Source organism: Solanum verrucosum, unplaced genomic scaffold (genome assembly GCF_900185275.1).
Source record: "Solanum verrucosum unplaced genomic scaffold, falcon-dt-bn FXZP01000180.1, whole genome shotgun sequence".
NCBI lineage: Eukaryota > Viridiplantae > Streptophyta > Magnoliopsida > Solanales > Solanaceae > Solanum > Solanum verrucosum.
Window position 1 is genome coordinate 2,574,277 of NW_026020402.1, and position 16,856 is coordinate 2,591,132.

At 30.9% G+C, this 16,856-nt stretch overlaps 2 protein-coding genes across 2 annotated transcripts; both read left to right on the plus strand.

Moving 5' to 3' along the window:
- Positions 1-1,122: 1,122 nt before the first annotated feature.
- On the plus strand, positions 1,123-4,501 carry LOC125840157 (CASP-like protein 5C3). Its single transcript, XM_049519123.1, has 3 exons — positions 1,123-1,389; positions 4,026-4,158; positions 4,241-4,501. The coding sequence occupies exons 1-3, from the start codon at positions 1,253-1,255 to the stop codon at positions 4,436-4,438; spliced, it is 468 nt and encodes a 155-aa protein (XP_049375080.1). The 5' UTR covers positions 1,123-1,252; the 3' UTR covers positions 4,439-4,501.
- An 11,632-nt stretch (positions 4,502-16,133) lies between these two features.
- Positions 16,134-16,520, plus strand: LOC125840155 (uncharacterized). Its single transcript, XM_049519118.1, has one exon. The coding sequence runs from the start codon at positions 16,134-16,136 to the stop codon at positions 16,518-16,520; it is 387 nt and encodes a 128-aa protein (XP_049375075.1).
- Positions 16,521-16,856: the final 336 nt, after the last annotated feature.

Sequence of the window (16,856 nt, forward strand, 5' to 3'; positions counted from 1 at the left end):
CTTGTGTTATTATTATTTTTTGAGAAAATTTTAGAAATAGCAAACATAATAGAATAATAACTCTATAACTATAGTTTCGATAATTACTCTCCATAGATATAGTTCCGTTTTGTATATATACAAATAGGGTAAGTATATACAAATCTGTCTTTACTCATTTAGGAATTTTTCATAACTCAATTTGCATATTTTGCTTGCCAATATACAAATAGGGTAATTTATTATGATTTTTTTCATAAATCGTATACAAATAGCTAGGGTAAGCATATACAAAATTTTGGATTTATATAATCAGTAACCGAATTATACAAGTCAGGTGAATATCAAGAATTCAGGAAACTATAGCCGCGAATTATAATTTATATTTTTTTATATCTATAATACCTAATATAAATTAACTGTTTATTATTCCACATAATTTCCTTTTTTTCTTTTTAGTGCAGACCCAATGAATGACACTTACCCTAATTAAGAGTAAAGTAATGCTGTTACACCACAATACAATATTGATACCTCTACTTTTGCTTACTCGTCACTAATTACCTATCCACTTTTGAATTATCACACTTATTAAAAAAAAAAAAATTGACATAGCGAGTTTACCATTTTACCCCTATTCATCATTATGAAGTGGATGAATTAAAAATTTAAGATTTTCAAAAAGTTATACCTTTTTTCAATGTAATTAATTGGGGTATAATAGGTAAAAAGAATTTGTTCTTTCTTGATTTATCAAAATGGATAAGTAACTAGGGATAACTAAAAATGAAAAATGGACAAGTAATTAAAGATAAGGGAGTATTAATTAAATTTATCCTTTTTTATATTATGGGTACCCAATCTTTACTAAAATTAACAAAATTGCCTGTGATTTGAATGAGTTCTCCCAAATTGACTTTAGCCCAATTTCAGTCCAAATTTTCCAAATTTCAATTGAATAATTGATATACTACCAAATTACTATATGTTAGGCAACATCAACATTTATTGTTAGGCAGGCACTGGGTCGCTACACTCGAGACAAACCAAATTCTCTTTAGAAACTCACAGCTCAGCAAACTATACAGACATAGTAAAGATTGCAAGTAGTATGATATTCTTACGTTACAACATCGCCATCACTATTATTTTCCCCAAAATTCCTTTTCGCATTCCATTCACTCTGTTTAAAAAAACTGCACATTATTGAATGTATAGCAGAATTCTAACAAACAGAAGAGGGTAAATCGCTCTGTGGTGTGCTAGTGATGAAATGGATAAACAGCCGGGGGCTATGGGGACGAGTGCCGGTTTAGCTTTGAGATTAGGACAGGCTACTTTCTCTGTCAGTTCGCTTCTTTTCATGTGTTTTGGTGTTTCTTTCTTCAGCTACAGCTACGCTCCCTTCTGGTACTTGAATTTTTTACTTTCATCTCTTTTCAGTATTCATGTCTTTTTTTTTCCTTTTTGCATACAAAGTTTTAATCTGTGAATTTGGAGGCTCTTGAAATCGGCATGTAAATGAAATGAGTGGATTGAAAAGATTGAGCAACCAATTGTAAGGAAACTAAACTTGAATTAGGCCTTAGCAGGCAACTGGTGTGAATCAATTTAACATAGTGGAGACAAAAAAAAAAACTAACTGATTCTTTCCATTTGTCCTGGACGGAGTTATCTGATACCTATTGTTGGTGGAAGGTGGCAGATATGCGGTGGAATTAGTTAAGGTGTGCGAAAGCTGGCCCGGACACGGTCATCAAATAAAAAAAAAACAAAATCTTTCCACCTTGAACTAGTAGGCACTTTTGAAATTACCACGTGAATGCCCGGTAGAGAGCTTTTTAATGACCTTTGATGGACACTTTCTTTGACCTTTTAGAGCTGTTAATAAAAGGATCTTCACAAGAGAGGAGTGAAGTTCATCTTCAAAATGGAGTTTGGAAGAAATAGTTACACGAACTTAAGGAAGCTTATACGTTGGATATATGCTTGTGTTAGTTTATAAGAATAGTTAATTGGTTATTGCGGGTTTGGATGCGTAATTGAGGTTAGAAATATTTCCTGAAAATGTGATAACTGAAACAGGTCATATTAATTATTACATGCTTTCTTTACCTAAGAACTTGAAACACATATCAGATTTTATCTGTACTGTATCCAGAGTTTTGTTGTGAAAGCTGCCATTAGGAAGTGCTTAGTTGAGGTTTATGCTGCTTGGAATCATCTATGTAGTTGTTAGTCCAATTAGAGTATTAAACAGAATCTTAGATGTTAGTGGAATATATTTCATATGTGGAGTTCTTAATTTTTTAGTATAACCATCTGGTATAGGTTACTCGCGGGCAGACTAATTTAAATTTGGCCTGCATAGGGCCCATTAAAGGAGAAAGTGCTTTCTACTAGAAGTTTCTCCATTTTCAAGGCTTGATCCTGGAACCTCTGGATAAGGGTCGAGGGATCCCATTCGTTCCATCACATCTCATTTAGTATCTCATATGCACAATGATAATTTGTTTAACCGATTCTAAAGTATGAGTTGTATGCCCATCGTTTGCAACAACAACATACCCAGGAAATCCCACAAGTGAGTCCGGAGAGGGTAGAAAGACCCTTGACTCAAGTACATCAAATCCAGGTACAACAAGTAACAACGAAAACATAGCAAGTAACAACAAAATAATGCGGTGATTGAAATATCAAAAACAAGAACTACAATAATACTAATATAATGACAATGACAAACACCAATCACCCTAAGCAAGACAACACTACACTATCTACTAACCTTCTACCCTAATACGTGTCCTCCACACCTTCCTATCTAGGGTCATGTCCTCGGTAACTTGAAGTTGGGTCGTATCCTGTTTATCACCTTTCCCTAGTACTTCTTTGGCCTATCCCTGCCCCTCCTTGTACCCTATATAACCCACCTCATGCACCTCCTCACTGGTCCATCTATGCATCTCCTCTTTACATATCCAAACCATCTCATTCTTGCTTCCATCATCTTGTCCACAACAGAGGCCACTCCCACCTCATTACAAATATCCTCATTTCTAATCTAATGGTCATTGATGATCGAAATCATATTCTTCTTCTAAGGTGCTATTCCCGCATTTTCATTTTCTTGTTCTTTGCCAAAGACAAGCTCTCTAGCATAACTCTTGCTTGGGTAGATGGTGCCGGTTTCCGGCAAATTGCTAAATTTCTCCATGCAACGGCCATCACCTACCCTAATGCCCTGCTCCGGGCCTTACTGTTGGCTTTTAGCTTTCTTGCTTGCTATGCTCCAGCTAGCGGAATGCTTTACCAAATGCACCAACCAACCTCTGGTGTCGGGCCTCTGTATGCCAACTCCATCTAGGAAATTACTACCGCTTGGGCTCAGAGGTGGAGCCAATTTTTTTACCGAGGAGTGTCAAAATATATAAAGGTAGACGCACATAATAAACAGGGGGAGTAAACAAATAGTATTTATACATAAAACTTACAATTGTAATCTAGCTAAACAATGTAATTTTACAACGAATTGACACCCCTCATCATAAGGTGGCTCCGCCACTGCTTGGGCCTAAGCTCCTGAACCGGTAGGAAGAGAAGCGAACGGATACTTTTTGGTAGTCCATGGTTTTGATATTACTACTGGTTGATGATTATTCCGATCAAATTCGCTGGCCAGCTAATCTGGATTCACATTGTCTAGGGTCCAGTTAGGTGGGAAGTGCTCCCTACCAGGAGTTTTTCCATTTCCAGGTTCTCACCTGAGACATGTGGTGAAGCGTTGAGGGATCCCATCCATCCCACCACACCCGTTGGTGGTATCTCGTATGTGTAGTCTTTTTAACAGATTCTATATTTAGAAGTTGTTATCCCTGGCTAGTTTTACATTCTAAACTAATCCATACCTATGTGCATAGTTATAAGGAAGCATAGATCACGAGTAATCAGTTGTAAGAATCTGAATATTTGTATGTTCTTACAATTCTCTAGTTGCAGAGGTGCGATTTCTCTGTTAAATGACCTATTTCACCTATTGTTGTTTGCAGCTTCTTAGTGACAACCATGGGTTTGATAACGCCATGGAGCTTGGGATTGGCAATGATTGATACATTTTTAGTGTTGGCTAAACGTCCATCTAATCAGCGGAGAGTATTGTCAGCTGTTGTTTTAGGAGATTGGGTAAGTGCCTTGATAAATTTACTGTCAACTCAACTGTATGATCTTGTTCTGATCAAATAGCGTATTATTGGATTCAAAACAGGTCCTTTCGGTACTGTCACTTGCCGTGTCGTGTTCCACAGCTAGTGTGGCTGATTTCCTAATTGCTTCTGGTAATGTATACTGCAGAGACAATATATGCCTACGATATCAACTCTCTGCTGCCATGGCTTTCTTGACTTGGATTTTGTCATCGGCGTCTTTGCTCTTCAATCTTTGGCTTCTTCCTACCTTATATTAGTTGTGTGTATCTCTGGTCCTGGACCCCTCCTGGTTGTCTCTTGATTTAACGAATAGGGAGTAAAGATCGTCACTAATATGTTCTGCTATGATCTCTGAAAGGGTTATACATAGAATGATACTAAAAGTTAGTTCACTCATTGCGTTAAAGTATTTAGTCCATTTATAAACGACATGCATCATTAAACTTGCATGGCTTGGATTCACAATCTACTGCCTTGAACCACTTGGTAACGTCGTTTTCTACCCCCCACACAAGTTGAAGTCTATCCACAACCAGATCCAGTTTGAACTCCTCTATTACTGTTTTTATATGAGAAGCTTTTAGATTAGATATTCAAATTGTTCTGCATGATACCAGAGTTCTCTTGTCCTAATTAGATAATTGTAACTATTGTCTTATACTTATTTATACCGAACAAATTTTAAATATAAATGAAAGTTCACAGAGATTAAGTAAGCATCTTATTAGTGATGTTCTACTGAAAGATGAAGTGGTAAAGACAAACATGAGAATCAAATTGATTTTCAGCTTAGTTTTGTACTTTTAACATACATTCTATCAGCATATTGAAAGGCATTTATCGGTTCATGAACCAAGACTCAAAACTCAAGAGCCATTCATCTCTTGGACATGCTTTCACTATAAATCATATCTTTTTTTTCTTTATAAAATTATATCGGGGGCAAGGAAAAGAGAAATGGTGGAGGAGATTACAAGGTAGCAAATTGAACCTTTTTTACCAACAAAGTGAAAGTTCAGATAGTCAACCAATTGAGGCACCCTCAAATGATATATTTTTTCCTTTGTTGTTCCAATCAGTATATATCAAAAACCAACATACAATTTTCCATAATAGTTTAGAGGTATTCATTTTTGTTGTTTTTTTTAATACAAAAATTAAGAAAATAACAGAGAAAGACTTTGAGAAAAAAAATACTACAGTATTATCAAAGGGGATTTATTTTATTAATAATCCAGAGACTTACATTTATAGATATAATTCTTAATTAAAAATAGAAAAATATGTTACTAACTTATCAGTTTAATTCAAATAACAAATAAAAAGAACTAACTCATAAATTCAAGTCAAATAAGACTCCAAGGGGTTGTTTGGTAGGGAGTATTACGAGAAATAATTCAAGTATTATGTGTGATATTATTTAGTACTATGTTTGGTAGGAATTTTGGGTCTATGTATAACTAATCCATGGATTAGTTATACACCTTACATGGTATTATAGGGTGTATAACTAATACCTTCCATTGGGTGGTATTAGTAATACATGAAATTTAATACCCTGGGACTAATCTAGGTAAAGACAAAAATACCCCCTCAAATCTTTTTAATTATTTTATTTATTTTCTTAATTTTATGTTTTATATTTATACTAATAAATTTATTTAAATAAATTAGCTTACAAATTTTATTATTTAGACATAGTTTTTGTTGCTAAAATATGAGTTATTTAATCTATTTATTGTTAATATAAAATATTATAATCCGACTAATATGCTAATGTTGATGTATGAATTTAAGAACAATTCATAAGTCAAATATTGCCTCTTAACAAAAATACATTGAAACATTACACAAGTAATCTAAAACAAGAGCGTATATATATATATATATATTGCCTAAAGATAGATTATTATCTTCATTTGCACAACTTGGACTTATGACCAAGTAGCATCCACATAAATCATGAATTCGTCCATTAAAATAAGTATATAAGATGGAAATCCACTCATGAAAGAGATCAGAAATATAAGTTAAGCAATGCATTAAAATTGAGTTTCCACTTACTTTCAAATGAATTTTTCTTTTAGATAACAATTTTATATATTAGTTAAGAAACTATTGCACTCAAAAATATAAAAATTGTTCAAATTAGACCAAACAATTTGATTTTATATGATGATGATCGTTTCCCCCATAAGAATCTAATCAATTTTCAAAATAATTTTTTTAAAAAAACATCTCGAGTATAAAAATAGTTTAATTTATTTTGCTATTTTTTATTTTTTATTTTTATTTTATTTTATGATAAAGAGTGGGTTTTTTTAATTTATTGATACAAAACAAAGTTCAATAAATTTTCTCTATAAATTATTACAGTTGTGTGACCTTTTGAGATATTAACTCTAATTTATTAAGATGACAATTATTTACCCTCAAATAATTTAAGTGAGAAAATAGTGAACATGACAATACAATTTTTATTCTCCTAGCTAGTTAAAATGCTATAAAAAAATAATATTGTTTGTCAATTATCTACCTTGACCCCAATTACATGAAATAGAAAATCCCATAATAACTCAAGGGTATAATTGGAAAGATTTTTTTTTTGTAGAGTTATAAACCACAAACAAAACTAGGTGAGAAGCAATGAACCAAACACTTGATAAAAATAATCCATGCATTACTAATTCCTGCATTACTAATCCCTGCATTATTGACCTTTGTACCAAACGACCCCTAATAACATAATTTAAAAATCCTAAAAATAACTAACTATTTTATTTCTACAATATCTTGAGACATATTCTCAACACTTATCCTTGGATCAGGAATTGTAAATTGTAGTCTCATCTGAAATTGACCTTGTGAACAAATCTACCAATTCATCTTTTGTCTTGCAAGGCTTGTGTGCATCTTTTGTTGGATTAAATGAGAAACTCTTACTTCTCATTTCAACTTGTAAAATCTCTTGCTTAGTAGAATCTTTTTTAAATCCTTTTTCTATTAACTGACCAACACTAAACAAACTTTTATCAATATCAGGCACATAAGAACATCTGAAATTATTTTTGTACTTGAATTTGTTTTAATTGCAATAAACCATTTTCCTTTTGTAGGAATACAATCACCATTCCCAATTCTGACTTTTTTATTTTTCATAGCAATGAACTCTTTAATAAGATTTCTTTCAAATGTCATATGGTTTGTACAACCACTATCAATCATCCAAAAATCAGTTTCTTTTGGCTGAAAAACAAGTTGCCACAAATAAGTGGTCGTCTTCTTCAGTAGTGACTTGGGCAACTAATTCATCTTTTTGAAATTTGCTTTTGCAAATCACAACTTCATGACTAATTGTTTGCAGATCTTGCACTGTGCATCTGGTCTTTTTCAACATTTATATGAAGGATGTCTATTTTTATCACAGTGCATACAAGGTGGGTAATTTTACAAAAAATTACCCTTACTTTGAGTTTTGTGGCTGGCTACTAATGCTCCTTCAACCATGCCATCTTGCCTCATAAGCCTCCTTTATTTCTGTGCCTGCAAAGAATTTAACAATTCTGCCAAGGTAATTTTGGATAGATCTTGTGTGTTTTTCAAGGTTATTATACATGTTTCATATCTTTCGGGCACTGTAACAAGAACTTTTTGAACAATTCTTTTATCTTTAAATTCAACGCATAATAATCTTACCTATTGGGCACCAGATCGGAATGGAACCACCAAACCGGAATGAACCGGTATCGGACCGGACCGGGATGATTTGACCAGGTTGTTGATCGGTATCGAAATGAACCATACTGAAATTACCGGGATGGAAACTCGGTTCCATCCCGTCTCACTATATAACGGGATAGAACCGGGACAGATCGGAATGGAACGGGATGACACATAGCTATTTCAAAAAATAATATTTTTTGAGTTATTTTGAATTACGAAAATATGAATGCTTTTTATTTTTCTAAGTTTAATAGTTTATAAAGTATTTATGTTTTGAAATTTATAATGTTTATTTGTAATTATACTTAAATTTATTTTAAAGATATTTTTTTAAAATTTTTTACTTATAAGTTTGTAAGTTAAGTTTATTAAATTTATTTTTTCTTTAAGTTTTTGAGTTTATGTTATAAGTTTTAAAGATTGGAATCTTTTGAAGTTTATGTTGGGGTTATTTGCCCTAATTTCTTACCATAAATAGGTTTTCCTTTTAGGAAAAGGTTTTAATATTTTACTAGTCCTTTTCTTGTAGGAAAGGTTCTAGGACTCTATAAATATAGACTTGTTCCTTCTAACTTAATCAGCATTCACAATGTAGTCTTAAGGGCTTTGAGAGTTGCGGTTAGGGGGAATATTTGTGGGTCACAAGCTTGATACGTTATCACTTGTGTGAACCTCCCATGTATTCCGAGTGATTGGTTGAGGTTATTTCTCTCTATATTTTGTACTCTCATGTTTATATAGTGAATTGCTCATCTCCTTTGTGGACGTAGGTCGATTGACCGAACCACGTTAAATCTTTGTGTCTTTGTATATTTCTCGTTTGTCTTCTTACTCATGGTCTTTCGAGGTTTGCTTTGCTATCTTCCGCTTTACACCTGCTTATTTCGGTCATAACAGTTTATAAGTTATAACTTGTAATTTAAATAACTTAAGTTTGTAATTTGTTAAATTTATATAGTTTTAGGTTAATATGAAGTTGATGAATTAAGTTTGTAATTTAAAAAAATTAAAAAAAACAAAAAAAGCAATGCTAATAAACGTATAAAACAATGACAAAAATTAAAAAAAACCAATCCAATTTATTCATAGCTGTATTACAATTACAAAGATTTCACGGATCGGATCGGACTGAAATCGGGATAAATCAGTACCGTATACTAGTATCAAATCATGATACCGTCCCGTTTCGAGTACCGATTCAATGTATCCCATTCCGTCTCGATACTACCGGACCAGAACGGTACCGATATAACCCAGTCCGGTGCCAGCCTTAGTTGACAATACCAAGTAATCTACCAGAGTATTCTTTGACTATGTCTGACTCTTTCATTCTCTACAATTTAATTTAAATTTCCTCATTAAATTTAATACCTTCACTCATTGTATTCTTTCATCTCCAACATATTATTTCTTCAGATAATTCCAAATTTCTTTTGGTGATGTGAGAGTCGAGATTTTCGTGAAAACAGTTGTCGAAACAACAACAAACAAAGTTACTTTTGCTTTGGACTTAATGATTTTCTTTTTCTTGTGACTCTTGATTTGGGCCATAGTGGAATTATTTGGCAGCGAATTAATTTCATAATCCTCTTCCACGACTTCTCAAAGATCAAGAGCCTCCAAATATGTTTCCATTCTCACAACTCATAGTTAATAATTCTCACCATCAAAAAATAGGAGGAGCCATTCGTGAAAAACTATTTTCGAAATCCATTTTTCTACTCACAGGTCCCTCAAGAAGAAGACTCTGATACCAATTGTTGTTTTTTTAAAAAAAATAAAGATAATAATAATAATAATAAAATAACAGACAAAGAAAGACATTGAGAGAAAAAATACTGCAATATTGTCAAATGAAATTATTTTATTAATAATCTAGAGACTTATATTTATAGATATAATCCTAACTAAAAATAGAAAAATACGTTATAAACTTATCAGTTTAATTCAAATAACAACTAAAAGAAATTAACTCCTAAATTTAAGTCAAATAGGATTCTAATTTTATTTCTGCAATATCTTGAGACATATTCTCAACTGTTTTTATGTTATTATTCTCCGGTGTTTCACGTCTCAAAGATAACGTTGCTAGAGTAGAAATTGAAATTGTTGTCATGCCATTTTTTTTCTCGTTTTTGGTTTGAACACGAGAAATATTTTTCATGTTTGTGGTTCAACGTAGCATAATAACTCTAAAAGTGCCATATTTTGAAGTAAAAATTTCAAATAGGCAACTTAATTTTGGAATTGATCAAAACAGACAAATAGTCACGATCTGCCTAAACAATCAACATTAATAGCCCACCCCAAATGGTCAGAGAAGAATACTCTTGAGTGGTTAAATAATGCAAACAACAAAAAAAGAAAATGTAAAGAAGAGAAGGTTGATGTGCAGTTTCTGTGGCCATAGGAAACAAGAAAAAGATGGATCTTTATAGAATTAAAGATCAGATCATACTACCTAAGCTGCTGTTGGGCTGTTGGGACAACGACATATATATATATATATATATATATATATATACAAGTGATCTCTATTCCCAAATTCAACGTGGATAGCCTATTTTCCTTTCATCTCTAATGACACAATTAACTACATTTACATTATTTTAAAAGCTTACATAGAAAACTATATTAATTAGTTAAAAGGACAAACCTAGAGTTCTAATTAAACTTTGATCAAAATTTTGTTTCTAAGTTTATAAAAAAAATAAAAATAACTCTATCTTATATGTCAGGAATCAAACCGTCATCAAGGAAGAAAACAAAATTTAAGCAAGTTTCATTTCTACTATTATCTTAGACCAAAAAACTACCTTAATCTCTGTAAGCTTTCGTATTTAATTTCAAATAGAGAATTATATTGCATATGTATAGACTATAGTGTCATCTATATAATAAAAATACTATATAATAATAAAGAAGAAAAGGAAAGAGTATATAATGATGCAGGGTTCAGAATGTTGCATCACTATCAAAGGCAGAGGTTGCTTGTTTTGTTAGTGGCCAGCCAATAGACCTTCTTCTAGATTAGATTAGATTAGATTAGATTAGATAATGTTTGCCTTTCTATTATTAATAATTTAAATAATAAAGCTAAGATACGTTAGCCAGTCAAGATTTGGTGGTATGGTTAGGTTTTGAAGACCCACCTTCAATTAAACCTGCTCACCTTTATTAAATTCACTAATACATTACATGTGTTTATATTAAGATATAGTTATGGGAGTATCATTAAAGAATTCATTTGGATAGATGAACTTATAAATCTTGATCGTTATAAAGGGCAATGTTATTTATTTATTTTTGTGAAGGATTTATAAAATTTGTTTTACTATTTTCAAGATCAATTAAAGATCAATAGGTGGAAGATAAATATTTTTAATCTAAAATAAACATTTTCAATACGTTGATTTTTTTTTTTTCAAATAGTCTATATTAAGTAATTAGCTACATCTTGATAATAACAATGTTTCGATCTCAAAGTAATATCGATTGTTTGAATTTCTTTTATTGCCTAAAGTATAAATAACACTATCACTATTCACCGTCACCTTATATGAATATTACTCCTAATTAACATGTAATACTCCAAATAATAACTACTGTATTTTATTGCTTTAATTTATATTTCTTACTTCTTTATTTAATTTGTTTTTTTTAAAATCTTTTTTATATTTATTAATTTTTTAAAATATATTTTCAATATTTTAGCTAACATTGCTTAAAGCAATAAAGTTTCAAGAGTATTTCAATACATTATACACGTGAATAGCTGAAGATAATTTAAACTGAAACCTTCTTTTACTTTTTAAACTTCATATATAATCAAATTTAGGTAAAAATGATATATTTTGTTTGAATTTGTTTGTCCAACTTTTCTTTTTAATTTATTTATAAAAGAATGCCTTTTTCCTTTTTTGATAATTCTTTAACTTTAATTTTTCAAATGACACATTTAAGACTACAAAATTAAAGTACATTTAATATATTCTATGTATATATCTTTAGTTTAAGATTCCAAACTATGTATATCAAATTAAAACCAGACAATCAATTTAAACGAAAAAAGTAAATGCCGATTTTAATTTGGACATACCATTTAAAAAACAATCTAATCCTAGAAAGTAAAACTTACCCTTCATTAATGCCTTGTAAAAAATGTATTCCCTTCGTCTCGATTTATATGATTTACTTTTCTTTTAGTCAGTTTAAAAAAGAATGACACATTTTTATATTAAGTAACAATTTAATTTTAAAATGTTCATTTTATCGCTAGTGAAATGATTTATAGCAACACAAATTTTCAAAAGTCTTTCTTTCTTTCTTAAACTTCGTACCGAGTCAAACTATCTTACATAAAACGAGACGGAAAGAATAGTTATTTAGTAGTTTCTCGGTCAAAAAATATAATTAATTTGGTGTTGTAAAATATTATTTATTTTGTTAAATACCACTTGTTTAGGAAGTGGAGTGTATATTGTATAGATAGAATTAGGGGTGTTCACGAGTAGGTTTGGATCGGTAATTGGTCAAAACCAAAACCAAACCAACTCAATCGATTTTAAAATTATCAAAACAAAACCAAACCAAATATAATATACATTTACCGGTTTGGTGGTTATCGGTTTTGGTTTGATTTGGTTCGCTTATTTGGTTATTAATCATACACAAAAATAAAAGAAACAATTCATTCAAAATGAAAAAAGTGACAACAATCCATTCAAGACGAAAAATAGTTAGAATGACTTAAATTACTGAACTTTCGATCACTAAATGTACTATCAATAAGCTTTAAAATTCACTATATTGACCTAGAAGGAAGAGACTAACATTTTCAGTCCCACAAAGAATTGTCATAGACACTCATATACATGAAATCAATAAGATAAATGTTTTCATCTTGGGCATTTTTGCTTTCAATAAGTAAATTATAAATAAATTTTAATGAAAATATATATAAGATCTTTAAAGTTGTTTATAAAAAATAATATATTAAGTATGTATATTAATAAAATATATCTATATAATTCATCGGTTTGGTTCAATTATTTCTTCAGTTTTTTCGAATAAAATCATAACCAAACCAAATACTATCAGTTTTCAAAAATCTAAAACCAAATTAAACCCAAATAAAATTGATTTTATTTTATCGATTTAATTTAATTTTTCAATTTGGATCGTTTTTATCCAAACCGTGAACACCCTTAGTTGATGATTAATACTTTTAAGGTTGGAATTATTATAATTGGAGAAAAAGGTAGAGAATAAGTCAATAAGGCAGCTGAATCCCTGATTTGGAAGTTAGCTTGGTGAAACGTGGGGCAGTGTGAAAGGTCACTTATACAACCTGTCACCCCCATTTTACAGCCTGGCAATGCATTGTGGCATCCCATTTTACCTTTTGATTTAAGTAAAGTGCATTTGTATAATTTGAAATAGTAAGTTCAGATGCAATGGTGAAATTGTTTCATTTTTAATAAGAGGTTTTGATTTTAAATTTAGGTATGATGAAAATTCTATGAGGTACATTATTTCCAAATAAGTTATGCCATGTATAATTAGATTTAATCGAGACTTCAATACGGTTTTTTTTTTAATTAATAGACTTCAATACGAATTCTGAACACCAGATAAAAATAAAAAGAAAATATAATACACTATTTAATTTATTTCGGAAAGTGTCATCGCTATTCCTTTACTATCCAAAATATTTTAATTTGTTTATATTATTGTCATACTTTAGAGTGATTCATACTAATATATTACTAGTTTAGAATTATATTCTCCCATATTCAATTTCTTTATCTTATCCGTATTCCGTTACGAAGATAACAAAGCCTAATTCTAAGCCATTTTTTCTCTCAAATATTTTGACACGTAAAAACTATCCGGCTTATGTTGGAGTTTTGTTAGAATAAAGAGCAAATGTGAGTCAATTAGCTAATTATAAGAATATGAATGAATGATTCTAACTAGTGTTTTGAAAGGTAGGGGCGTGAGGCGAGGCGTTTTATGCAGTATGGGACGAGGAGTAAGCTCTGAGACACAAAGTGTAAGTCCCATGAATCTACAGCGCATAGCCTCATGTATATTCAATTTTATAATTTTCTTACGAAGAAAATGAGCAAAATGAAACTTCAATGATTTTACAAATAATTTTTATAAATAACCTATAATATATTGAAAAAATATTACTCCCTCCGTTTCACAAAGAGTGACCTGGTTTGACTTGATACAAAGTTTTAGAAATAAAGAAGACTTTTGAATCTCGTGGTCCTAAATTAAAGTTATATCAAATGTACTAAATTGCCCTTCAATCTTGTGAATTTAAACATGCCACGTGGAAAACTGAAATTAAAATGTTACCAAAAAAGGAAATAGGTCATTCTTTTTAAAACAAACTAAAAAGGAAAGGAGATCATTCTTTTTTAAACGGAGGGAGTATGATTTTATTTGAGATAGGTATTAATAATCAATAATGAAGGGAAAAAAAGTATTATAATTACGATTTGAGAAATATCATTACACCAATAAAAAAAAAATTGATTTAAAGCAAAAAAAGGTTTAAAAAAATAAAAAACGCCTGGGGCGTACGTTTTTACGCCCAGGACTTACGCTTTTTGCTCGGGGCTTACGCGTCTTATGGATGTACGTCTTCAATTTGCGCCCCGGAGCATTTTTGGTACGCCCCCCCGAGACTCTCCCCAAAAACGTTTTTTGTAATCTTTGGATATAACATAAAGTAAAATTAAGATATTTTATATAATTAAGGAGGCGTAAATCTGACTTTTCCCTTTAGTATGTTAGGTGAATATTCTTACACTATACATTATTATTATAAATTTAACAATTCTAGCATGCAATTACTATTTTAATTATTTTTTATTTCAATTTATCTTATATAGTTTGACTTGACATTTTTTAAAATTTAGTTTTTTTTACTTGACATAGAGTTTAAGAATGAAATATTTTTAAAATGTGTGGCTTAAAATTAATAGGTAATAAATGTTTGTTGACTATAAATTATTTCATTAAAACTAAAATGAACATTTAAAAGTTTAATTAATTAGTTTTAAATATAAAAATATATCATACTTTTTCCAGACCGACTAAAGAGTAAAATGAATCGTATAAAATTGAGATCGAAGAATAAAAAGTATATTGCAACTAGGGTAATACTAATAATAATAGAAAGGACCTGCATCTGACTTTTCAATGGTTTGTTAATAATATCTTCCTTAATTTATTGTTAGTGCGTGCAACTTATATACATCACAATCTTTCGGTCCAAATGAGAATTATGAATAAGTTTGACTTCATGTAATTTATCAGTATATAAAACGTTAAGCACTTCCATTTAAGGTTTATTAACAATTGAAAAATTCCAGGTAAAATAGTGGTAATCCTATATTTATTTGGACAATCCTCTTCATAAGCTAATTTTTAAAATTACATTGAGTTACTCAAAATTAATTTCTCTACATGATATGAGAGCATGATCCTCCCTAATTATTGTGTATTGATGTTTGACCCCACGTTAATTGCCTATACACGCACCATACTAGGCATGGGGTGGGGTGGTGAAGTTGAAGAGTCCCATATTGAATGAAATATGATTTTTTTTATAGACCTAAAAAATTCATTTCCCGTGAGGTAATTTTTAGTGTTGGGTAGCCTCAAATTCATTTCTTTCCATTAACCAAAAATTTCGAGTTTTAACCTGAGAAAATGGAAAAAATCATATCGGGAGTGTCGTCTTTAACATTTATATATTATATTAATAATAGTCTTTTTTTTTTTTGTTTTCCACCTAGTATAGGTCTAGTACCACATTATTGGAGCCCGACTAAATCTAGATTCGCGCCAAAAAGTTCCGCATTAGAGGTAAAATGCTCTCTAACAAAAGCAACTCGATATCTAAAAAGATTCGAATCTGAAACCTCTAATTAAAATTGGAGGAATACTTACTCGCCACTCTACCACAATTTTTGTTGTTATATTAATAGTACTCTCACTATTTCGAGAGGACACCAAATTTAAAAGGTGTCACATCAAGATGAAGCAAAAAATATTGTATTTCTCATACTACTACATGACAAATAGAGGTGGCCTTTATAAACCTCACCACTCTTCTCTTTTCTCACTCGCCGTTGTGTCTTTTCAAACAACAATTAAATTACTAGCTACAATATCTCTTTCCCTTTCTCCAATTCATACATTTACATAATGGGCATTATATGCAGTTCATACGAATCCACATCAGTAGCCACAGCCAAATTAATACTTCACGATGGAAGATTACAAGAGTTTTCTTATCCAATTAAAGCTTCTTTCTTATTACAAAACGACCCTACAATCTTCATTTGTAACTCCGACGAAATGGATTTTGGAAACGTCGTTTGCGCCGTAAAAGCCGAAGAAGAGCTTCAGCTTGGTCAGCTATATTTTGCCTTACCTTTGAGCCAACTAAAACATAAGCTGAAAGCTGAAGAAATGGCTGCATTAGCTGTCAAGGCTAGCTCTGCATTAAACCATAGTAGTAGTAGTAGTGGTGAAAAATTTATAGTATTTGAAAAAAGTGGTCCCAATTTTTCAAAAAAATATGGTGGATGATAATAATGATCCTACTCCTAAAGGGAATGGCAGGAGAAAGAAGTTCACCGCAAAGTTGAGTTCAATAAATGAGTAGCCTATCTCAACTATTGCATTGCCTATTTTCCATCAACACATGTATTATTAGATAACTTTGCGTATCAAGGCTTAGTTAGATAGATATTACAAGTAGCTAGTATTTTTTTTTTTCGTCTTTGTTTGTGAGATCTGAATTCTGATTTCTCATGATTTTCAATTGGTCTATTAACAGTTAGGCTAAATCCTTTGTGCATATTTTAGAATTAGTTACTGTTCATTTTGAGATGTAATTAGATAGTAGGTTTAATCTTGTAAAAG